This window comes from Leptonotus elevatus, chromosome 20 (assembly GCF_054856555.1).
Source record: "Leptonotus elevatus isolate MCC_2025b chromosome 20, RoL_Lele_1.0, whole genome shotgun sequence".
NCBI classification, from domain to species: Eukaryota; Metazoa; Chordata; class Actinopteri; order Syngnathiformes; family Syngnathidae; genus Leptonotus; species Leptonotus elevatus.
In genome coordinates this window covers 856,456-881,294 of record NC_141258.1, presented here as the reverse complement: position 1 = coordinate 881,294, position 24,839 = coordinate 856,456, and the positions used below count along the sequence as shown (strand labels likewise).

At 45.3% G+C, this 24,839-nt stretch overlaps 3 protein-coding genes across 6 annotated transcripts in view; 2 read left to right on the top strand and 1 right to left on the bottom strand.

The window, feature by feature from the left end:
• adamts14 (ADAM metallopeptidase with thrombospondin type 1 motif, 14) overlaps positions 1-14,177 on the top strand; it is a 30,294-nt gene extending 16,117 nt beyond the window's left edge. For 2 of the 4 annotated variants that reach the window (XM_086064274.1, XM_086064273.1), the window contains exons 12-24: positions 52-165; positions 1,044-1,192; positions 1,355-1,527; positions 1,613-1,746; positions 3,625-3,748; positions 3,858-3,938; positions 6,500-6,663; positions 6,743-6,908; positions 7,962-8,094; positions 8,177-8,384; positions 9,811-9,943; positions 10,893-10,991; positions 11,351-14,177. In XM_086064274.1, coding sequence (XP_085920400.1) covers positions 52-165; positions 1,044-1,192; positions 1,355-1,527; positions 1,613-1,746; positions 3,625-3,748; positions 3,858-3,938; positions 6,500-6,663; positions 6,743-6,908; positions 7,962-8,094; positions 8,177-8,384; positions 9,811-9,943; positions 10,893-10,991; positions 11,351-11,850 — 2,178 coding nt within the window. In that variant the 3' untranslated portion in view covers positions 11,851-14,177. The remainder of the gene's footprint in view (positions 1-51; positions 166-1,043; positions 1,193-1,354; positions 1,528-1,612; positions 1,747-3,624; positions 3,749-3,857; positions 3,939-6,499; positions 6,664-6,742; positions 6,909-7,961; positions 8,095-8,176; positions 8,385-9,810; positions 9,944-10,892; positions 10,992-11,350) is intronic. The other 2 variants (XM_086064276.1, XM_086064275.1) reach the window with 1 other exon arrangement.
• On the bottom strand, positions 13,269-19,534 carry tbata (thymus, brain and testes associated). Its single transcript, XM_086064277.1, has 8 exons — positions 17,858-19,534; positions 17,454-17,609; positions 17,254-17,342; positions 16,385-16,522; positions 15,504-15,585; positions 15,283-15,412; positions 15,156-15,199; positions 13,269-14,784 (listed from the first exon to the last, which is right to left on the bottom strand). Exons 1-8 carry the CDS (start codon positions 18,009-18,011, stop codon positions 14,699-14,701), a joined length of 879 nt encoding a protein of 292 aa, XP_085920403.1. The 5' UTR covers positions 18,012-19,534; the 3' UTR covers positions 13,269-14,698.
• A 65-nt stretch (positions 19,535-19,599) lies between these two features.
• qrfprb (pyroglutamylated RFamide peptide receptor b) lies at positions 19,600-24,823 on the top strand. Its single transcript, XM_086064299.1, has 6 exons — positions 19,600-20,059; positions 20,708-20,866; positions 21,430-21,491; positions 21,938-22,173; positions 23,230-23,327; positions 23,398-24,823. The coding sequence occupies exons 1-6, from the start codon at positions 19,657-19,659 to the stop codon at positions 23,796-23,798; spliced, it is 1,359 nt and encodes a 452-aa protein (XP_085920425.1). The 5' UTR covers positions 19,600-19,656; the 3' UTR covers positions 23,799-24,823.
• Positions 24,824-24,839: the final 16 nt, after the last annotated feature.

Here is a 24,839-nt window from a genome sequence, read left to right as displayed (position 1 = left end):
GTCCGTTATCGAGTGTTTGACGTGCAAACTTGCCACTGCTTTGTCGTGCAGTTCCGCACGTTCGACCCCTGCAAGCAGCTGTGGTGCAGCCACCCCGACAACCAGTACTTCTGCAAAACCAAAAAAGGCCCGCCGGTGGATGGGACGGAATGCGCGCCCGGGAAGGTCAGGAGAATGTCGGCGAATGTCGGCGAATGTCGGCGAATGTCGGCGAATGTCGGCGAATGTCGGCGAATTTGAGAATAACAACAGCAAAACAAAAAACAAACGTACAGCGCTTCACTTTCATTTTTAAAGTTGATTTTATGTTTCTAAACCTAAAAAATACAAATAAATACAACTAAATAGAAAAATACATTTCTATTGACCCCCCCCCCCCCACACACACACACACATATGTTTGTTATTTTGGATTTTGATGTGAAAAACAAAAAACATAATAAATCGCATTTTTATTGCAGCGCTTTTAAAATACTTTATTTCTTAAAACAATATATACAAAACAATAACTTTTTTTTATTTTAATCGAGAAAAAAGGTTAATTAATAATGATGTCTTTTTTCCCATAAAGCAAGAAATAAAGTAAAACAAAATAGATCAAACCATTCAATTCAATTACATACATATTTAATTATTTTTATTTGAAAACAAAATAAATATGCTACTAATATGCATTTTTTATGGTTAGATTTTTTTATTTATAATTAAGTAACAAAAAATGTATTTTAAGAACACAAAAAACACATCATTTCACAATCATTTTATTTTAAAATAACCTTAAAATAAAAAGCCTGGCGATACAATTCAATTAAACATGTTGGTTTTTTTGCATGCATTTTATTTGTGTATGTATTTTATTGTTATTAACTGAAAGCAAAAAGGAGATGCTTGCTTTTGACTGGACAGCAAAAGCAACACGACGTCAAGCTCATTTCTTCACGCAAACACGACGTTTCGAAGCCTTTTGGTCGGAAAGTCGAGGCCGGAAATGCGTCAGTGGTGCGTTTAAACTCTCGTCGTCGTGTGTGTGCGTGTGTGCGAAGTGGTGCTTCAAGGGCCACTGCATCTGGAGGTCCAGCCAGGAACCTCAAGGCCACGACGGCAGCTGGAGCTCGTGGTCCAAGTCCAGTTCGTGTTCGCGGACGTGCGGGGGCGGCGTTCGCTCGCGCAGCCGGCAGTGCAACGACCCCCCGTGAGTGGCCGCGTTTCACATCATGACAATTATTTCTTATTATTTGCTCGTCATGTTTAATTGGCGTGTCTTTCCCGTCACGGGATCACTGGACCCCGCAAGTTTGCGAACCCGTCACCTATGGGACATAGCGTACACGTGCTTTGTGTTGCTTTGCGCCAGGCCGGCCTACGGCGGCCGCGAATGCCCCGGCTCCGGCTTCGACTACCAGATGTGCAACACGGAGGAATGCGCCGGCCCCTTCGAGGACTTCCGCGCTCAGCAGTGCCTCCAGAGGAGCAACAAATATCACAACAACAAGAAGCACACCTGGCTGCCTCACGAGCACCCCGACGGTAAGCGCCGCGCCGGCAAAAGCGGCGACGCGGCTGACATCGTGCCAAGCGCGCGCACACACGAGTCGCATTGTTGTGTGGGCAGAGAGTCGCAAGTGCGAGCTGAGCTGCAGGTCCAAGGAGACGGGCGAGGTGGTCTTCATGAACCAGGTGATGCACGACGGAACCCGCTGCAGCTACACGGACCACTTCAGCGTGTGCGCGCGAGGGGAGTGTCTGGTACGTGCGTGCAAGCCCGCTCTGGCGTGACACGGCGAACACGCAGCCACGCATCCGGTGTGTTACTTCTCTCGGCGAAGTCATCGGTAAAGTGGCTAAGTTGCTTTTAAAGTCAAGTATCAGTAATTCGAAGGTCAAGAAAGCAGTAAAATAATCAAATTACGTTCAAGTCAAGTAATCCGTAAAAAAAATCGAGTTACGTTCAAGTCAAGTAATCCGTAAAATAATCAAGTTACTTTTAAAGTCAAGTAATCCGTAAAATAATCAAGTTACTTTTCAAGTCAAGTAATCCGTAAAATAATCAAGTTACTTTTCAAGTCAAGTAATCCGTAAAATAATCAAGTTACTTTTCAAGTCAAGTAATCCGTAAAATAATCAAGTTACTTTTCAAGTCAAGTAATCCGTAAAATAATCAAGTTACTTTTCAAGTCAAGTAATCCGTAAAATAATCAAGTTACTTTTCATGTCAAGTAATCTGTAAAATACTCAAGTTACTTTTCAAGTCAAGTAATCCGTAAAATACTCAAGTTACTTTTCAAGTCAAGTAATCCGTAAAATAATCAAGTTACTTTTCAAATCAAGTCATCGGTAAAATAAATTACTTTTCAAGTCAAGTAATCCGTAAAATAATCAAGTTACTTTTAAAGTCAAGTAATCCGTAAAATAATCAAGTTACTTTTAAAGTCAAGTAATCCGTAAAATAATCAAGTTACTTTTCAAGTCAAGTAATCCGTAAAATAATCAAGTTACTTTTCAAGTCAAGTAATCCGTAAAATAATCAAGTTACTTTTCAAGTCAAGTAATCCGTAAAATAATCAAGTTACTTTTCAAGTCAAGTAATCCGTAAAATAATCAAGTTACTTTTCAAGTCAAGTAATCCGTAAAATAATCAAGTTACTTTTCAAGTCAAGTAATCCGTAAAATAATCAAGTTACTTTTCAAGTCAAGTAATCCGTAAAATAATCAAGTTACTTTTCATGTCAAGTAATCTGTAAAATACTCAAGTTACTTTTCAAGTCAAGTAATCCGTAAAATACTCAAGTTACTTTTCAAGTCAAGTAATCCGTAAAATAATCAAGTTACTTTTCAAATCAAGTCATCGGTAAAATAAATTACTTTTCAAGTCAAGTAATCCGTAAAATAATCAAGTTACTTTTAAAGTCAAGTAATCCGTAAAATAATCAAGTTACTTTTAAAGTCAAGTAATCCGTAAAATAATCAAGTTACTTTTCAAGTCAAGTAATCCGTAAAATAATCAAGTTACTTTTCAAGTCAAGTAATCCGTAAAATAATCAAGTTACTTTTCAAGTCAAGTAATCCGTAAAATAATCAAGTTACTTTTCAAGTCAAGTAATCCGTAAAATAATCAAGTTACTTTTCAAGTCAAGTAATCCGTAAAATAATCAAGTTACTTTTCAAGTCAAGTAATCCGTAAAATAATCAAGTTACTTTTCAAGTCAAGTAATCCGTAAAATAATCAAGTTACTTTTCAAATCAAGTCATCGGTAAAGTGACTAAGTTTCTTTTAAAGTCATGTAACAGAAAAGTAACTAAACTACTTTTCAAGTCAAATAATCAGTCATTTGAAAGTCAAGTAATCAGCAAAGCAACTATGTTCGATTTTTCAAGGCATGCGTGTGTGTTTGTATTTTGATTTTTCCCGGTGAAGAAGAAGCTTAACTGCAGGATCGCGCGTCAGCAACGTTGTCGTTCTTTTTGATGTTGTCCGACTTTGAAGGTTGACTCCCGCTGGTTTGTTTTGACTTGAACTCTGCAGCGTCTCCGATGAGCTCTTTTCCCACGTCATCACGTCTAGACGCTAATCTCAAAAGCCGGTGACCTTCTGACCTCCGTCTTTGCTCTCCCCCCCGCGAGCAGCACGTCGGCTGCGACAAGGAGGTGGGCTCGTACAAGGAGGAGGACAAATGCGGCGTGTGCGAGGGGGACAACTCGCACTGTCGCACCGTCAAGCTGACGCTCACAAAGACGCCCAAAAAGAACGGTAAGGCCTCGTTAAACAAAACACGTGCTGCGCATTTCACTTCGGAGGCCTGTTGTTTGTGAAAATGACATCCAAATGTTAAGAAATTAAAAAAGTGGCTTGTCGGCAGGGATGCTGAAAATGTTCGACATCCCGATTGGCGCCCGGCACATCGTCATCGGGGAGAACGACACGTCCCCTCATGTCATCGGTGAGATGGAAGCTTTTCAAAGTGCATTTAAGGCACACTTGACTTGTTTGGCGGAAAAGTCGGAGACGGAAATTCGTGCAAAAGCATCAATGAAACATTTGGAGGAGGAAAAAAATGCCATTAAGCCGTCAGAGACCACCTGCTGCTTCGCTTTTCATCTCAAGGGCACATCGGTTGTTAGGACTAATGCGTTTTTTTGGGGGGGGTCAAGAGCTACTTTAGATGACCTCAGTCATTCAAATGACACTCACGAAGCAATTGGCCACCATTTTTCCGCTGATGAGCTTTTTCTGATAAAAAATTTATTTAAAAAAAAAGTTATTCACATTCTAATGTTTGTTGGATAATCGCGTCAAATTGAAAACGTTTTGCCAAACATTTTACGCAATGACAAAAAATTGGGTCGCCTCAAAAGTGAAGTTGTATTCAATTCAATCACAAAAAGTCTCAAAGGATTTCGCAGTCACTAACAAAAACATCAACAAAGCATCCAAGCAGAAATCGACATGATGTGTTCACGCGGGTCGTTCCCAAAAATGAAGCTGCCGTCTTTTCATTGGCCGACGGCATCACTTGGCCAAAACGCTTCCAACCAAATGTAAAAACTTTGAGTACCCGTTGCTTGCCGTGCCCCGTCAGAAGGTCCAAACGGGCGCATGATGTGCTCTGTGGGATCCGCAAATATTAGTATAAACAATATATTTATATATATTCATTTCTGGTTTTGGCCGTTTTGGTCGTCCGTACTCGGGACGTAACGGGCGCACGGACGTCTTCACCGCTTTCTTTCCAAAAACTGACAAGGCGATTGTGATTTTCTTGCCGACAGCGGTGAAGAATCAATCAATCGGTAAAGTGGCTAAGTTGCTTTTAAAGTCAAGTATCAGTAATTCGAAGGTCAAGAAAGCAGTAAAATAATCAAGTTACTTTTCAAGTCAAGTAATCCGTAAAATAATCAAGTTACTTTTCAAGTCAAGTAATCCGTAAAATACTCAAGTTACTTTTCAAGTCAAGTAATCCGTAAAATACTCAAGTTACTTTTCAAGTCAAGTAATCTGTAAAATACTCAAGTTACGTTCAAGTCAAGTAATCCGTAAAATAATCAAGTTACTTTTCAAGTCAAGTAATCCGTAAAATACTCAAGTTACTTTTCAAGTCAAGTAATCTGTAAAATACTCAAGTTACGTTCAAGTCAAGTAATCCGTAAAATAATCAAGTTACTTTTAAAGTCAAGTAATCTGTAAAATATTCAAATTACTTTTCAAGTCAAGTAATCTGTAAAATACTCAAGTTACGTTCAAGTCAAGTAATCCGTAAAATAATCAAGTTACTTTTTAAATCAAGTAATCCGTAAAATAATCAAGTTACTTTTCAAGTCAAGTAATCCGTAAAATACTCAAGTTACTTTTCAAGTCAAGTAATCTGTAAAATAATCAAGTTACTTTTCAAGTCAAGTAATCCGTAAAATAATCAAGTTACTTTTCAAGTCAAGTAATCCGTAAAATATTCAAATTACTTTTCAAGTCAAGTAATCTGTAAAATACTCAAGTTACGTTCAAGTCAAGTAATCCGTAAAATAATCAAGTTACTTTTTAAATCAAGTAATCCGTAAAATAATCAAGTTACTTTTCAAGTCAAGTAATCCGTAAAATACTCAAGTTACTTTTCAAGTCAAGTAATCCGTAAAATAATCAAGTTACTTTTCAAATCAAGTCATCGGTAAAATAAATTACTTTTCAAGTCAAGTAATCCGTAAAATAATCAAGTTACTTTTAAAGTCAAGTAATCCGTAAAATAATCAAGTTACTTTTAAAGTCAAGTAATCCGTAAAATAATCAAGTTACTTTTCAAGTCAAGTAATCCGTAAAATAATCAAGTTACTTTTCAAGTCAAGTAATCCGTAAAATAATCAAGTTACTTTTCAAGTCAAGTAATCCGTAAAATAATCAAGTTACTTTTCAAGTCAAGTAATCCGTAAAATAATCAAGTTACTTTTCAAGTCAAGTAATCCGTAAAATACTCAAGTTACGTTCAAGTCAAGTAATCCGTAAAATAATCAAGTTACTTTTTAAATCAAGTAATCCGTAAAATAATCAAGTTACTTTTCAAGTCAAGTAATCCGTAAAATACTCAAGTTACTTTTCAAGTCAAGTAATCCGTAAAATAATCAAGTTACTTTTCAAGTCAAGTAATCCGTAAAATAATCAAGTTACTTTTCAAGTCAAGTAATCCGTAAAATAATCAAGTTACTTTTCAAGTCAAGTAATCTGTAAAATACTCAAGTTACTTTTCAAGTCAAGTAATCCGTAACATAATCAAGTTAAAAACTTTGAGTACCCGTTGCTTGCCGTGTAAGAAGGTCCAAACGGGCGCATGATGTGCTCTGTGGGATCCGCAAATAGTTTTCCCGTCGCTTAAAGTATAAATAATATATTTATATATATTCATTTCTGGTTTTGGCCGTTTTGGTCGTCCGTACTCGGGACGTAACGGACGCACGGACGCCTTCGCCGCTTTCTTTCCAAAAACTGACAAGGCGATTGTGATTTTCTTGCCGACAGCGGTGAAGAATCAAGTGACGGGCAACTTCATCCTCAACGGCAAAATGGAAGACGCCGAGTCCAAAACCTTCTTCGAGGACGGTTTGCAATGGGAGTACACGCTGGAGGACGGCAAGGAGACGCTGCGCACGTCCGGTCCTCTGCACCAAGGCATCTCCGCGCTGGTCGGTCAGCCGGCAAACCCGCGCACGTCCGCTTTGCGCGCTTTCTGCATTCTCGCTGACTTGGCTTGACGGCGTGCAGGTCGTCCCGCGGGAAGACGACGCCAAGGTCAGCCTGACGTACAAGTACATCATCCACGAGGACCTTCTGCCTCTCATCACCAACAACAACGTTCTTCTGGCTGAATTGGATTCGTACGAGTGGGCGCTGAAAAGCTGGTCGCTGTGCTCCAAGCCTTGCGGCGGAGGTCAGTGAGAGGGTCTTGCGACACTTCGAGAAATATCGGGGGTCCTCAAAACTCGCTTCGTGAAGTCCACTTCAAGATCAGATGGCTGTAAAAAAAAAAATAATAATAAAAAAATAAAAATTAAAGTTACGCAAGTTAAAAGACACCCGGAGTTGTGTAGGTTCGAATAAGATTACCATGGCAACAGCACAATCTTATGCAGGTTAAAATCATGCTTCCGTAAATCTCCACAAAATTGCACAGGTTAAAATCAGATTACCCTAAATTGCCCAAAAGCTGCGCATCTTAAAATGTGACTACCGTAAATTGCCCATCTTAAAATAAGGCCGCACAAATTTCATTGGTCAACATTAGACTACATTAATAACTCCCAACGTTGTGCAGTTTAATGAGATATGTAAATGCCCCAAAAATTGTCTTGGTAAAAAAAAAATAATAATAATGTTTGACGACCTTAAAACTGCCCTCAAGTTACACATGTTAAAAAAGGACTACGGCAAATCGCCAAAAGTCGTACAGGTTAGAATAAGACTGGTGTAAAAAAAAACAAATATTGTGCAGGTTAAAATTAGATTTCGGTAAATCCCTTTAAAATTCCACATCTTAAAATACAGCTGCTGGAAATCATAACATAATCAAAACATAACGACACAACCTTAATAACGGCCAAAGTCTCGCAGTTCATGAAATGAGACGACATTAAATGCCCCAAAAGTTGGCAAGTTTTTGTTTTTAAAGACCACCCAGAAATTAGCACAAAGTTGTTTAGTTGCAAATGTGACGACATAAAAAAATCCCCTAAAGTTACACTTAAGACTACCGTAAATCCCCCAAAAGACCAGTAGAAAAAACCCGAACGTTGGGGTACCACGAAACCGCGTTACCCCCCAAAAATAAAACTGTTCAAGTAAAGTGAGACAACCTTAAAAATCCTCCAAAGTTGCAAAAATAAGACTCCCGCAGATGTTGCGCAGTTCAAATGTCATCTCAGAACCCCAAACGGTTCAAGAGTCGCAAAGTCCGGTTCCTTCCCTGCGGTTTTTGCCCCGCCAGGCGTGCAGTACACCAAATACGGCTGCAGGCGGAAAAGCGACAGCCGTTTGGTGCATCGCAACTTCTGCGACGGCAACAAGAAGCCCAAAGCCGTCCGCAAGCGCTGCAGCGTCCAAGAGTGCAGCCCGCCCACGTAAGTCGCCGCTTGGGTTCGGGAGACGCCTTGCGGACGGCGCCGGGACCGAAGACCGTCCCTCCCGTGTGGTGTCCCGCAGGTGGGTGGCGGACGGCTGGGGCGCGTGCAGCAAGACCTGCGGGAAGCAAGGCTACCAGACCAGGACGGTGCAGTGCGTGCAGGCGCCGCTCAACGGCACCGGCCGGCCCGTCCACAGCAAACACTGCGCCGAGCGGCGGCCCGAGCCCAAGCGGGCCTGCAACCACACGGCCTGCCCCGCCCAGTGGAGGACGGGGGCGTGGTCGCAGGTGAGACGCTTGTGTTGTTCTTGCTGCAGGGTGATTGCGAGGCTGCCGGTCCTGACTTGAGACGGACTTTCCAGGACTCGAACCTTCGTCTTCCACACTGACGAGACGAGACCTGGACCACCTGCGCTTCTCAAGTGACAAGTAGAACTTCCAAATAAGTTCTGACTCGATCGAGAGGGCCGACTCGACAAGACCCAGATCTTCGACACGAGACTGGAAAAGTGCTGACGAGACCTCAAACTTGACTGGACTCGAACCTTCGTCTTCCACACTGACGAGACGAGACCTGGACCACCTGCGCTTCTCAAGTGACAAGTAGAACTTCCAAATAAGTTCTGACTCGATCGAGAGGACCGACTCGACAAGACCCAGATCTTCGACACGAGACTGGAAAAGTGCTGACGAGACCTCAAACTTGACTGGACTCGAACCTTCGTCTTCCACACTGACGAGACGAGACCTGGACCACCTGCGCTTCTCAAGTGACAAGTAGAACTTCCAAATAAGTTCTGACTCGATCGAGAGGGCCGACTCGACAAGACCCAGATCTTCGACACGAGACTGGAAAAGTGCTGACGAGACCTCAAACTTGACTGGACTCGAACCTTCGTCTTCCACACTGACGAGACGAGACCTGGACCACCTGCGCTTCTCAAGTGACAAGTAGAACTTCCAAATAAGTTCTGACTCGATCGAGAGGGCCGACTCGACAAGACCCAGATCTTCGACACGAGACTGGAAAAGTGCTGACGAGACCTCAAACTTGACTGGACTCGAACCTTCGTCTTCCACACTGACGAGACGAGACCTGGACCACCTGCGCTTCTCAAGTGACAAGTAGAACTTCCAAATAAGTTCTGACTCGATCGAGAGGACCGACTCGACAAGACCCAGATCTTCGACACGAGACTGGAAAAGTGCTGACGAGACCTCAAACTTGACTGGACTCGAACCTTCGTCTTCCACACTGACGAGACGAGACCTGGACCACCTGCGCTTCTCAAGTGACAAGTAGAACTTCCAAATAAGTTCTGACTCGATCGAGAGGGCCGACTCGACAAGACCCAGATCTTCGACACGAGACTGGAAAAGTGCTGACGAGACCTCAAACTTGACTGGACTCGAGCCGCGCCGTCCGCATTTGACTTCTCGATTGAGGACGAGACCGAGACTTTCCAAATGAGAAACTGCAGACGTCGGCCTTCCGCAGCAGACGCTATTGTAGAGCGCTGACGAGATTAGACGCGGACCTTCAACAAGACTGCCAAAGTGCCGACGAGACCTGGACCTTCCGCATTAGACCGCGAGTAAGACCAAAACCTCAACCTTTCCACAAGAAACCGCTCGAGTGCCGACGAGACCCGCGAAGCGATTTGAAATCGGATCTCGGCTTGTTAACGATGTGTTTGCGCGCGACGCGCTGCAGTGCTCGGCGAGCTGCGGCGAAGGCATCCAGCAGCGGCAGGTGGTGTGCAAGGCCAGCGACAACACGGCGGCGCTGTGCCAGGGCGGCAAACCCGAGACGCTGCTCATTTGCAAGGTCGCGGCTCCTTGTCCAGGTACGCTCGCGCAAACGTAGCGCATTCGGATCGCCAAAACGGTTTTCGGACAGACAAATGCAACTCCGTGAAGTAACCAAATACGGTTCCCCCGAACCACGGCTTAGGTGACAAAATATAGTTCCGCTGCTCAAATAGGATTCCGCACAGCTGGCAACTCATGTGAGCAATAAGGTTCCAAATACGTGACCACTTAAGTCACCAAATGTGGTTCCACTTTGGACCGAAGATTCCACTTAGAGGGCAAATATTCTATTAAGTCACCAACAATGGTTCCATCAAGTGGCCATCTTTATAAAAGAGAAAAAAAAAAAAAAAAAAAAAGTGGCAACTTGAGTGACCAAATATGGTTCCACTTTGGACCGAAGATTCCACTTAGATGGCAAATATTCTATTAAGTCACCAACAATGGTTCCATCAAGTGGCCATCTTTATAAAAGAGGAAAAAAAAAAAAAAAAAAAGTGGCAACTTGAGTGACCAAATATGGTTCCACTTTGGACCGAAGATTCCACTTAGACGGCAAATATTCTATTAAGTCACCAACAATGGTTCCATCAAGTGGCCATCTTTATAAAAGAGAAAAAAAAAAAAAAAAAAAAGTGGCAACTTGAGTGACCAAATATGGTTCCACTTTGGACCGAAGATTCCACTTAGACGGCAAATATTCTATTAAGTCACCAACAATGGTTCCATCAAGTGGCCATCTTTATAAAAGAGGAAAAAAAAAAAAAAAAAAAGTGGCAACTTGAGTGACCAAATATGGTTCCACTTTGGACCGAAGATTCCACTTAGACGGCAAATATTCTATTAAGTCACCAACAATGGTTCCATCAAGTGGCCATCTTTATAAAAGAGGAAAAAAAATTTGAGTGACCAAATATGGTTCCGCTTTGGCGTCTTTTGGGTTCATTTCGGCGGATGCTATCGACATTGTGTTTGCTGTTCCAGGACAACCGACGCCCCCTTTTGGCTTGGAGAATGTGACCATCAAAGATGACGCCTTGCACCAAACGGTGTCTGGTCGTCCCGTGCTTCAAATCATGTCAAGTAAGAAAATCTTCCATTTGCAGGACGAAAACTTCATGTCCACCTTCGACGTGCTTCCTTTCGTGTGGCAAATCCAAGTCCAGAAAGTAAAAACCCTGCCCCCCCCCAGTTTGGCTTTAGCCCCTCGTGCTAGCTAGCTAGCTCCCAAGCTAGCTCCCCAGGTGTTTGTTTACCTGCTAGGGAGCTAGCTAGCTAGCGCGAGGGGCTAAAGCCAAACTGTGGGCAGGGTTTTAACTTTCTGGACCTGGATTTGCCACCTGTGGTGGCGAACGCTCACTCAAGCCGTCACCGCGACTCAATAAACGCTTCCAAGCCGCTTGACCAAACGTCCGCGATGCTCACCTTCTGCTTTTTCTTAGACGAGGCCTGCCAGGGCGATAAATCCATCTTCTGCCAAATGGAAGTTCTCGCCCGCTACTGCTCCATCCCAGGATACAACAAGCTTTGCTGCGAATCGTGCAACAGGAACCCGTCCACGCTTTCTCCCGACCTCTCCAACGCCACCAAGGCCTCGCCGGAACCCGAGACCTCCAGCAATTCCCACGTGGCCTCCCTCAAACCTCCGCCACCCACTCCTGCTCAGGATCCCACGCAAACCACTAAAGGTGTCAGCAGGCGGCCACGTTTCACCACCAGGACTCCTCCCACCCGGGCGCCGCCCACCCGGGCGCCGCCCACCCGGGCGCCGCCCACCCGGACGCCCGCCGCCTTCGCCCCGGCGCCCGCCGACCCGGGGCCTCTACTACCTCCAGGCGACGCCCCCCCCGAGGAGCACGGGCCCAACAGCACTTTAGGCCCACTGGCCGCAAAGTTAAGAAGGGACCAGTTAGGATCCGAGAGGGACTCCAGCCACAGATGAACAGCTGAGCGGTGACCAAGCGGTGGCGCGACATCATCTCCAGCAATGCGGCATTGGAAAGACTGCATTTTTTTAACAAAGACTTTTCTCGGGACCGCCGATGGTGACCTCATCCGACCGCCGATGGTGACCTCATCCGACCTCCAAAGAGCGACCGACGCGGGGTCGCTCTGTCCTCGGTGCTTTCGTTGAAAATGTGACGTCCTCCCGTGTTTTGTTTCTGTGTTTGAACTCCAAGTGCAGCAGAACTACTTGTGGACTCGTGACGGCGGCGAGTCCAACGTGCGCCACCATTGGAATTAGGGACAAAGCGAAAAACTGGAATTTTGGGTTCGGTTCCACATTACACTGCTCGAGCGCCGACGAGACCTCAGACGGCAAGAAAGCTGACCTTGACACACTTGACTTCATGAGTGCTGATTAGACCGAAGACTTCCTTCCACACTCGACTACTAAAATGTCAACGAGACCGAGATTTTCCGTGTTGGACTGCTCGAGGGCCGACGAGATCTAGACCTTGCGCACAAGGCTGCTACTAGTGGCTGCTACTAGCGCCGCGAGACCTCGAACGTACACTTCGGCCTGCGAGCGATGACGAAACCTCGACCGACTTCCGGATCGCTAACGAGACCTTCAACGTCTACACAAAACTGCAACTGGACCTGTAATCTCTAACACCAGACTGCTAGAGTGCCGATTAGACCTTGTCCTTCCACACAAGACCGCTAGTGTGCAGGCGAGACCTTCAATACTAGATAGACCGCTAGAGTCTGACTTTCCACACTAGACTTTTCAGAGTGCAACCGAGACTGCTAGCATCCCGACGAGATCACTTAAGGTTTTTGGATCACTAACGACACTGAAAATGTTCACACAGGACTGCTTGAGTCGTGGTTCGACCTTTAACCTCTGCACCAGACCCTAGATTGGTGACTGGACCCCCAACTTCCACGCGAGACTGCCAGAGTGCCGACGAGAACTCGACTTTCCACAAAAGGGGGGGGGGCTCGAGTGGCGCTTCCACGTAAACCTTCCGCACTGCTCAGCTGTTGCCGGGCAGAATTTGGTGCTGCTAAATTGGTTAGCGAAGTCCATCATGACCCGGGTGTTTCCGTCGTTCCCGACAGGAAGCGTCAGGAAGCTTCTTCGTCCCTGGTGCTCTTTCAACTCGGGTTCGCTTACGCTTCGGTACCAACTTCGGGAAACACAAAAAAAAAAACACTTCAAGAAAACGACACAAGGATTCTTGTTGTCACTTTTTTTGTTCTGCTAATAATGTACATAATGTAAATGAGCCCGTCAGGTACCAAAACAGAAACGGCAAAAGAGTGGCTTGCATGCCGCATTTCAAGTGTGTCAGGTGAGTTTTGTTGTAAAGTTGCTGTACATACGCTCGGCGGGGGAAAGAAAAGCTTGAAAAGGTTAAAATATTTATTGAATTTTTACGTGACTCGGAAAACAGTAAAAAAGCTGCCAAAAAAAAAACAAGAGAGACTTTGGGTTTGTGGCGTCGTGTTGATTTGGTGCGGCTGTCGCGTGACGTCATCGGACGAGCGAGGAGCAAAATGTCACACAACTTTTTCCTCCTGCTGAGGCGGCGGACGAATTGTGAAATCCATCTGAGCTGGAGGCGGCGACTTGATTGACGAGCGACTTCGCAAGTCAAACACAAACACAAACTTTAACGGCAAACATCTCTCACAACAAAGATCAGATTGTTTCAAAATAGGGTTAGCCAAGATGTACAGTAAAGCTTTTTAAAAAAAAAAAAAGAAGCAAGGCTTTCAAAATAAACAACCAAAAAACAGGCTTTTTTTTTTCAATTAAAAAAAGTTCCAATCCAGTAATGCTGCATTCGAGGATGGTCGCAAGTCGGAAACACCCGAGTTGGGTTTTCCCAGTTCCGACCTGAAAGTGTTTGAGGCGAAAGTAAACAACCAAAAAGTGATCAATTGTTTTTTATTTTGACGTCCTTATGATTCCATGCAGGGAGATTGCGGCGTCCTGTCATGTCCGTTTTGTTACGTCAAGTTATGGCGAATATTTATGAATGAAAAAGGCGATCTCGTTTTATACTCGAGTAAATTGTTTTTTTATTATTCACGGTTTGTGTTTCCAAAAGGAGTCGTCATTGTAGAGTGACGTCACTTGTAGTCCGTCGCTGAACTTCCCGTACGCACTTCCTGGTTTGGAGTCGGAAAGCTCCGACTTGCGACCGTCCTCAAATGCAGCATAAGTCTTTTTTGTTATAAAAAAAAAAAAGCATGATGCTAAGGGTTTTTATTGTTAATATTATTATTATTATTATGATTAAACCCCCATAATGAGCCACGTTACACGCACAGACTAAGAAATGCAGCGTTTGGACGGTTCAGTGGATGAAGTTGCCGATTTTGGATGAATGAATGAATAGTTTGTTTTTGTCCGGCTACCACACAAAAAAAAAAGAAATAAAAAAGCAAGCGTCCCTTTGAACAGATCAATTAACGGAAAAAGGCATAGGCAGAATCTCCAGGATTATTATTATTATTATTATTATTATTGCCTATTCTATAAAGTGAGTGTCATTGAGTCACAAATTTACAAGAATACAAAATAAAGAACTACTACACTCACATTAGAAATGTTTTACATGTCATCAACACGCATGAATTATTTGCCATTTCTTGTAAACCCCAACAGAAAAGCACCATTTTACACGTGAGACTTTTTTTTGCCGTTGTCCTGGCGACGAGTAGAACATTCGGTTTCGTCAGACCGCATGTGACGTTTGTGCCCACCAGGATGACTTTACGTGACTTGCGTGTGACGCGAATTGATTGACGGCCGACAAGGCGCCAAATCCGTTCTATATGATTTGCAATTGATCTTGGGCTTGCTGCTGATCCGTGGCCGATCCGTGGATTTCGAGGACCTCCGCGTCCCCGATGGTCTCTGCCAAGGAGAAGAAGCAAGTCCTGACACAACATCGAACGCAACATCAGAATGAAAAATGGTCAAAAAAAGGAATTGTGGCCCGAACAAAAGTATTCTCAGCACTTTGTTGTTTTCCCCTCTCACGCCTCAAAATCTGACACATAACAAAATGACAAAAAATAAAAACTCAGAAATCACATGAACGTACATTTCTCACAAAAATGACACACAGACTAAACCCTTGGCAACAAAAGTGAGTGCACCTCCATGTGAAAATGTCCAGATGAATATTGAGTCAAGTATCAATATTTTGTGGTCTCTCTCTCTCTCTCTCTCTCTCTCTCTCTCTCTCTCTCTCTCTCTCTCTCGGAGGCCTTGAGGAAGCCTACCTGGCTCGTCGCCGCCGCCGGATGTTCGGTTCGCCTGGCACGACCTGAGAAAGCACACAAGCAATAAATGCCAACGTGAAGGTCAACGACCTCAAGTAAGCGGAATCGACATCAACGACCACCCAACCTGGCTCGCTGCGCCGTCCTCCAAGGTGGGCGGGAAGACGAAGGGCCAGACGCCAGAAGGTGCTCCGGGTCAGGCGGCCGGCGGCCCGACAAGTCCACTTGCTGGATCATGGCCATCGCCAGCTCCTTCTCTGCGGGGACATCAACGAGACGCGCAAAGATTGACGGCGTCATTCCGAGGGCGCGGCATCGCCGCGGGTTTGCGTCGTGACGTCACGTCACCTCTGCGGCCGGCCGTCAAAAGCCACCGCTGGAGCGCCTGCAGCGAATCCGTCTGCAGGATCTGACAAAGCAGCTCCAGCACCTGCGGACAAAAGAAGTCGGCTCGAGTGTCAAACGTGGCCTCGCTCATCACGCTTGCGCTCATTTTCATCTCAGGCTTCAAGTTACTTTTCAAGTCAAGTAATCCGTAAAATAATCAAGTTACTTTTCAAGTCAAGTAATCCGTAAAATAATCAAGTTACTTTTCAAGTCAAGTAATCCGTAAAATAATCAAGTTACTTTTCAAGTCAAGTAATCCGTAAAATAATCAAGTTACTTTTCAAGTCAAGTAATCCGTAAAATAATCAAGTTACTTTTCAAGTCAAGTAATCCGTAAAATAATCAAGTTACTTTTCAAGTCAAGTAATCCGTAAAATAATCAAGTTACTTTTCAAGTCAAGTAATCCGTAAAATAATCAAGTTACTTTTCAAGTCAAGTAATCCGTAAAATAATCAAGTTACTTTTCAAGTCAAGTAATCCGTAAAATAATCAAGTTACTTTTCAAGTCAAGTAATCCGTAAAATAATCAAGTTACTTTTCAAGTCAAGTAATCCGTAAAATAATCAAGTTACTTTTCAAGTCAAGTAATCCGTAAAATAATCAAGTAATCTGTAAAATAATCAAGTTACTTGTCAAATCAAGTAATCTGTAAAATACTCAAGTTACTTTTCAAGTCAAGTAATCCGTAAAATAATCAAGTTACTTGTCAAATCAAGTAATCTGTAAAATACTCAAGTTACGTTCATTTTCATCTCAGGCTTCATGAGGAACCCGCCCAAGCGCTTCGCCACCTGCCGGCAAATGCATGACCGGCAGGATTATAAGAAAGACGCCGCCGTACCATGAGTTCTTGATCGTGGAACGCTTTGTGGTGGTCCGGACGGTGCGAGTGAGGTCGACGGGGGTGAGACCTGGCGGTCGGAGGGACCAGTCGCCCGGTTTGGGCCGAGTATTGGGTTTGCCGTCGGACCGGCTCCTCCTGCCAGAGAGTGAGGAAACTCATTCTGATTGGTTGGAGGACAAATGCGGCCTCAGGTGCACAAAGGGAAATTCATGGAGACCATTTCAGATGGATTTGACTTTATTTAGAGTATGTGCACAAATACTGGCTAATGAAGTTGTTTAGACGGCAGAAAAGGACTAAATATGGAAATGGACTTCAAAGTGAACCCAAGTGAGAAAACGGAATTTTGTCGGTTCACTTGAGTGAGTCTGTTTGGTGTTTGCATAAAAACTGCTGGCTAAAGAGCTTTTTAGACAGCAGGAAGGGTCCAAATGCAAAAAAAAAACATCCTGGACATGATGATTGGCTTGCGTCATTTCAAAAGGGGGCGGGGCTTGTCAGGGGTGTTATAGGTCCCAAAAATTGCTGGCTAAAGACAGCAGAAATGGACTGAATGTGGAAAAACTGTATTTAGCAAATTCCGTTAAGCCCGACTCCGGACTTGATGATCGGGTTGCTTCATTCCAAAAGGGGGCGGGGCTTGTCAGGGGTGTTATAGGTCCCAAAAATTGCTGGCTAAAGACAGCAGAAATGGACTGAATGTGAAAAACTGTCTTAGCAAATTCCGTTAAGCCCGACTCCGGACTCGATGATCGGTTTGCTTCATTTCAAAAGGGGCGGAGCTTGTCGGTCAGAAGACCGCGAGCCGAAGAAGTCGGTTAGCGATCAGAAAGGGCCCCAAGTACGTACGTACTCCGAATCGGTACCTCGTGTTTGCCTTCTCGCGCTTGGGAAGACAAAGTGACTTCGGCTGCCAGCAATCTGAGCTCGTCTCTCCAAGCCTCGGAAAACATTGCTGGGCCAAAAGAAGAAGAAGAAAAAAAACCTCTTCAACGGCATTGCTCAAAGGCACAATATAAGAAAAATAGTTTGTGTTTGTTTGTTTGTTTGTTTGTTTGCGTTCTACCTGCTTTGCTACCGTCGTGCGCTTGACGCGGTGTCCAAGCGAAGGCCGGCGGGCCTGCTGGCCTCTGGACGTGATTCTTGAGGAGAGGATGCGGGAAGAAGGACGAGCTGACCAACCAGTCGTCTCTCACCGAGCAAACGGGTTTGCCGTTCAGGCCTGAGTGTGGACAACGTGATTTACAAGGGAACACATATCGCAATCTTGCGTTGCTGTCACTTCCGTTTTGCTGCAACAAAAAACAATCATGGCGAGGAAAGACGCTGATAAATAAATAAATTCAGTTCAAAACGTGAACGTCATCACGCGCAACGTAAATGCGAATGGCAAGAAGTGACTTGGAAAAAAAGTCACTTCTTTCAGAGTTTCTGGCCAAGAAGGCAAATAAAGCCGCCGAATGCGCTGACCTTGAATGTGCCTGACGCGATGCGGGTGCGGGTTGTGCCTGGAGAAGAAGGAGTGATGGCTGAGGGCGCCGAACCTCGGCGTGCCTCCCGCCACCGGCGTCTTGTTCCACTCCGGGGGGGGCCAGTCGGGACCCCCGCTTGGCTGGCCGGACATGTTAGTGGAAAAGGCACCTGCGAAGTTTTTTGACGCTGCCGATTGTTTGCAATTGACATCGCGGTGCCAAAAAAAAAAACAATCGGGGAGCAAAAAGGCGGAAAGCGGATCCGCACCCGCGGTGTCAAGTTCATTGTGACGGTCGCTAAGAAACAACAGCTAAGCGGCACATTGTGCATCCTCACAACAATGCGCTTGATGGCTTTTGTGCGAGGCGTCGCTTTGGTTGCGGCTCCAAAACTCAAGCAACTCCGTCGCGTTAGCGGCCTCGCCAGAATTTTAATGACTTCGCGCAAATTCCACGGTTTGCATGTTCATTAATTGTACGGCGCGTAATTGAAATTCCACACGCGTGATCGGATCATCATTAATTGGGACTGTGCTTCAACCGTGGTCCTCAAAATAATCCACTCATATCAAGAAGAGGAGGGGGGAAAAAAAAGGAAAATGACGTCAGAGAGCAGTGAGCAAAAAAAGGAGAAAGATGAGGATGAGGAGGGTGAAGAGCAGAGGAAGACAAGAGTGGAAGAGGGGGAGAAAGAAAGAGGGGGAGGGGGAGCAGGAGGGCAAGATGAGGAGGAAAGAGAAGGGATTCAAAATTCAAGTACTTTTTAAATCTGGTTAATTTTTGTACTTAAGTACGAGCGATCGGGGCTAGTTGTGTGACGGCTAAGTTGTCACGTTGCAATTTTCTTCTCCGCCAGAGGGCGCAACGAAAAAGTGCAACGCTAGTTTTCTTCGTATAAATGGTCAGGGGTTGTGTATTGTTTGAGAAGAAAAGAGCACATTGCGTTTTGCACAACCAAAAGTCAACTTTTTCAACTTCATATATTTTCAAAACAGGCGTCGTACGTACATAGACAAATTCTCGCAGCAAATCATTCGAGGAGAGATTCGGGCATCTTGTCACGCCTCAACGACGGCTCTGTTTGAAGCTAGCTTTAAACTACAGCAAGTATTAGCCAACACGGAAGTCTTGTTTTCATATGCCAGAATCGTTTTTCAGAGTCTTTCACTTAAAGCTGAAAACGAATTGCTACTTTTACCAGTCTTTTAGTATCAGTACTTGCAAACACAGGTAAAAGTCTTTTTTTTTTTGTACTCGTGTATTTGAAAATGTGTACTTTTTACTTCAGATTTTAATCTTTGGCGTAAGCACAAAGTACGCGGGAGTACTTTTGCCAAGTCAGGTAAAAAATTCAGGTTCATTTTTGTACTTAAGAATTAGTGTACATCTGAGGTGTCTGTAGTAAAAGTACTTCTATACTCAAGTACACAGTGCGAGTTATTTTGCTACCATAGTTTTTTTTTTGTACTCTACGAGCATTTGAAAATACTTTTTTACTGAAGTAAAAGAGTTGACTCTATTTTTGCCGCCTCGGGTAAAAAAATTGGGTTCATTTTTGAAGCGTCTGTACGTGTTATTTAACGGAGTACCAGATTTTTGGTCTTTTTAAATACAAAAGTGTGATTTTTTTTTTTGTCACCGAGCTCTGTCCAGCAGCAGGAGAGGAGGAGGAGGAGGCAGCACTAAGCGCCCCCCCCCCCAACCCCACCCTCCTCTCCATCTCTCCCTCCTCATCCCGCGCATGCAGGGCAGTCGACTGTCATCTGATCCACGTGCGCGCGCGCGTCGTCGGTGGCGATGTCGGCACCGTCCGCGGATCCCTGGCGGCCGCCGGTGCCGCCACCGGCAGCCTCCGCGTCCGTCCTCAGGATCACGCCGGAGGTGCTTCGCGAGACGCTGCTGCACTTCAACCTGAGCCGGCAGGAGTTCATCAGCACGTACAAGATCCCGCCGCTGGTGTACGTGGCGGAGCTGCCGCGCGGCGCCAAGGCGGCCTTCGTGGTCATCTACGCGCTCATCTTCGCGCTGGCGCTGGGCGGGAACAGCCTGGTGCTGTCGGTGGTGCTCAGGAAGCGCAGCGTCCGAACCAGAACCGCCACCGACGTCTTCATCTGCTCGCTGGCCGTCAGCGACCTGCTCATCACCTTCTTCTGCGTGCCCTTCACGCTGCTGCAGAACATCACCTCGCAGTGGGTCGGAGGTCAGTGCAAGCGTTGCCACCTTTTGCTTTTCACATTATTTTCTCCGCGGGAAAAAAAAAAGAACAATATCATTCAAAAAGCTACTATTTTGTGGGTGACGTCCAAAAAAATTAAATCCTGTACTTTTGGGATTGAGTTTTCTTTTACATGCTCGACTATTTTTCCTTTGACTTTTTTTTTATTTTTAATTCTAAAGACATTTTCAGACAATCCTTTACGTAAAGGCTTTACACCTAAACATTTGTGATTGTGAATAATGCGATGAGTAGAAAAAAAAAATAAAATTCAAAGATGACTACATCAATTTCAGGGCAAACGTCATCTGACGAACGCCACTTCTTCAGGATAACATCCATGTAACTTGCACAATTGACGTGTTGCCCTTCAAATTCTGCAGATGAGCCGAACAAAAAACAAAAACTCCTCAGACATTTGTGTTGTTATTTTTTTTTAAATGCAAACGGCATTTTAAACAATAGGAGAAAAATCCTATATACGCACAAATTTAATTAGCATCTTCAGAAAACATGTTGCAAATCTTGATATTTCATTTGGGGCACAAACGCTAAAGACATTTTGGCATACGAGCCGTCGTCCATCTTTGCTCCCGACAAAAGCGTCCGTCCGGCGTGTGGTTCTGCTTGCAGGGGAGCTGGTTTGCAAAACGGTCCCCTTCGTGCAGACCACGGCGGTGGTGACGGGCATCCTCACCATGACCTGCATCGCCATCGAGAGGTACCTGGGGATCGTCTTCCCGCTTCGGATGAGGCGGCAGTCCACGTGCAAGAGAGCATACAAGATGCTGGGTAGTTATTTTTAGCCTTTCCCTCCTTTTCATCGGATTTCCCGTCTCAAAGTCCTTCCATCTGGGATCATATTCGGCGAAAGGCAACGGGAGCGTCCCGACGAGGCTGACATCGATTGCGATTCGTGATCATCGATTTGAGGTCCATCGTGAGCATATTTACTCCATCAATCATTTTCAATTGTATTTTATACTCCTATACTTCAGATGTTAATAAAATGTTCACGTACTCTCTATTTTCTTTCGTTTTCAGGATCCGATGATATAAAACGAAGAAATAACGTAATCCTTTTTTGAAATGTTGCCTTCCCAACCGCTGTGTGGCTCCAGATAACAAATATGCACATAACGTCGTTGCAATTGCTTGGAGACTAAATTGTTTTCGGCGCTTAAAAAAAAAAAAAAAACACGTCGGAAGTTTCATCAGAGATGAAATTGCCGGTTTGGGAAAACGAGTGTTTGTAGAAGATTGCGATTGTCGCAACGTTTTCATTGAAATCACACCGTGTGAATTGCTTGATCTTGCTTTGCTTCACGTTCGCACCAACGCCTTTTTTGCGGCAGGACTGGTGTGGGTGGCCTCGCTGATGGTGGGCTCGCCGATGCTGTTCGTGCAGCAGCTCAAAGTGAGTGACGCCTGCCAAATGCAAATGAGCACAAACACTAAATGCGTCCCATTGGCGGCGCTCTTCGAAAGCGGCGTCACATGAACTGAAAAAAAAAAGCCAATCAGACATTTTCGCTGCTTTTTCCTCGCTTACAACAACGTTCGGGGATAATTGGATCGGGAAGGTTTTGTCACCTTTAATTAAACAGCCCAAAAACTCAGAACTCATTTTCTTTTTCCGCAATCAAGGACTGTCCTAAAAAGACTCGAGAAGAATTAAAGGGTGAGAAGAAGCTTTTGGAAGGATCATTTTTGTCACACAAAAAGCCGTTTGAAAAAAAAAAAGTGATTAGTCTCAAAGCCACGCGAGCCTACGAACGCGTGACATTTAAAAGTCGGCCGCGTTTGAACAGCGCGGCCGTCCGTCTGCGTCGCATGACAACGCGTCTCCCCTTGCCGACGCAGGTCAAGTACGACTTTGTGTACGACCGCCACCACGTGTGCTGCCAGGAGACGTGGCGCTCGGCGGGCGAGCGGCAGGCGTACACCACCTTCATCATGGCGGCGCTGTTCCTGCTGCCGCTCGCCGCCATGCTCTTCCTCTACACCCGCATCGCCTTTGAGCTGTGGGTGCGCAAGCGGGTGGGCGACTCGTCCGTCCTCAACACCATGAACCAGCGGGAGCTCGTCAAGATGGACAGGTAGGGACCAGGCGGGCTTTGGAATGCGGCGAGATCGGGCTTAAGGTTCCTCTTCAGCTCTTTTTTGGATCCTTTCAGACGTTGTTAAGACACAAACGCCGATTGCTGAAAAACGTAGTCTAAGGTTGGAAAACCAACCGAGAAAGGTTGCTTGCTTTTGCAGGACCAGGAATGGAACTTGATTGGCCCAATCAGGGACATTAAAGGGATGTCAAATTTGTCAAAATGCCAAATATTGGCACCGATAATCGGTCTATCCTTAACCTCAACCAAAAGGTTTGTCTTCCAACATATGTTTTTTCCCGCGAAATTTAAGCACAAATGACAAAGGAGAAAAAGAAATGTTTGGACGTTTGGACTCTTTGGGATGTTTGTAGATGACATAATCGGGGATGGTCAGGGTGCCGTTTCCTGTGTTGGAGGTCACGACCTCCAACAAAAGGCGTTTTTCTTCGTTCGTACTCTCGAGCCCACTGACGCCATCTGGATCTCGTCAGGGATGAGAAGTTCATTTTGCAAGCGTGTAACGTGATGATGGAAACGAGGGCGTTCCGTTTTCCAGCTTTGCGTAGCTCAGGACGGACGTCAGGCAAAACTGTTTTTTTCTTCTTCATTCATATCCTTTTTTTTCCCCCACCCTCGGGTTTATCCAAAAAAGGCAATTCCAGAAGCTCATCTGGATCTCGTAAAAGGATGCCATGTTCCACTTCAAAGTACAGAACTTGAAGATGTAAGTCAGAAATATTAAAAAAGGGAGCCGTCAGCTCAAAGAGCAGTTTGCAAACATGCACTCACGTGAAGCATCAGAACAATATTTACGAGTCCTTTTACGCTGAAAGATCCTTTTCTTGACTCAACTTGAGCCACGTAGAGGATCGGTCCATTTTTGACCCCTAATTGGGTTCCTTTTCAGCCAACCGTTTTGAGAGTCTATCTTGCTTATAGTCTACAAAGTCTAAAAAGGAGGACCGTCGGGATTGTAAGAGGTCCGGTAAGTGTCGCGGTCCGAAGTGGATTTGTCGTCATTGATGAACTTTTTGAGTTTGTCGTCCTCAGGAAAAAGAAGCGAGCTGTGAAGATGATGATGATCATCGTTGCGCTGTTCACCGTCTGCTGGGCGCCGTTCCACACCGTCCACATGCTCTTCGAATACTGTAAAGAGTCCGACTCGAACCTTGGCCGTTTTCCTGCCGCGTGACGACACGTTTGTTGCTTTGCCTTCAGACGACTTGGAGAACAAATACGACGAGGTGACGCTCAACATGACGGTGGCGGTGGTGCAGGCCGTCGGCTTCTTCAACAGCTTCAACAACCCCATCGTCTACGCCTTCATGAACGACAACTTCAAGACGAGCTGCGTCGCGGCGCTCTCGCAGTGCGCGCGGCAGCGCCGCTCGCGCGCCGCCGTGGTCCAGGCGCCGCCCGTGCACTTCATCAAACCGCAAACCCGGGAGGCCTTCCTGGAGTTGGACTCGGCCGACGACTCCAAGCGGCGGCGGCGGCGGGCGGACGACCGGGCGCCGTCCGGCTCGTCGCGCGGCCAGGACGAGCGGGGGGAAGGCGAGGAAAAGCTCTCCACCGTCCAAACGGAGCTCGCCGCAAACTCCAACTCTCAGGGGAAATGAGATCGAGTGACTTTGCAATTGCGCGTGAGAGTTTGTGCTCTTCAATTCACCTGAAAACTCTTGTAAATCCCAGACCCTTCACCTTAACCGGATGCTTCAGAGTCCCGCCAGAGTCGGGAAGTTGTCAGGAGACCAGAGGAAGGATCAAAGGAAAGAAAGCTGATGCAAAGTGAAATCCAGCACCACCCAGACCACCACCTTCCACCCACAGAGTTACAAAACCAGAATCTTTCACCAACCCCAGAAAAAACATCTCAATTCCAACAGATTAGGGAGACCTCAGGAGACCAGAGGAAAGACTAAAGGAAGGTAGGAGGGATAGATGAAGCATAGTGAGATCCGCTTTTCTAATGATCCTGTTTTGAAAGGATGAATTGAAAGCAAGGCGGGCCCAGTCGTAGTCCAGATGTCGAGTTAACCGGCATCGTCGAGTTTTCAGGGCTAAATGTGACCAGCAGTCGTTTCTTTGTCGTGTTCCTTCATGGATGCAGCTGACAATGTGTGTGACATTGCGAGACAAATGTGAATTCATTGTTATTGTGTGTTATGGTGAAGCCGTCATCGTATTATTGCACGGGCTCTTCTCGGACAGGGTTCTCGAATTCCGAAGTCCTGCATGTTTTAGATGTTTCCGCCCCCACCAGCACACCTGGTGCCGGTCTTTCGTATCAGGTGTGTTGGTAGGCGGAAATCTGCAGGATTCCGGACCTCGAGGACCGGAATTGGTGAACCCTGTTCCAGGAGATCTCAAGCAGGCAAACTCTGCATCGACTTTGAAATCTCTTAAAACCCACTTCAATTTTTGGGTGCTTTTGTCCTATTTAGTGCATTTTATTTCTTCTTTTTTCTTCTTCTTGTATTTGATCATGTTGCTATGTTTTTGTGCCCAGAACTTTGTTTTGAGAGCTGCGACGTAGATACTGTTATTATTGTGGGTATTTGAATTTTTTTTATATTTTGTACTGCTACGGAGTTGATCAGTTTAGATGTTTTTGTTGTTGCTGAAAAATGTTGTCATACTAAAACGAGTCTGTCCTCATT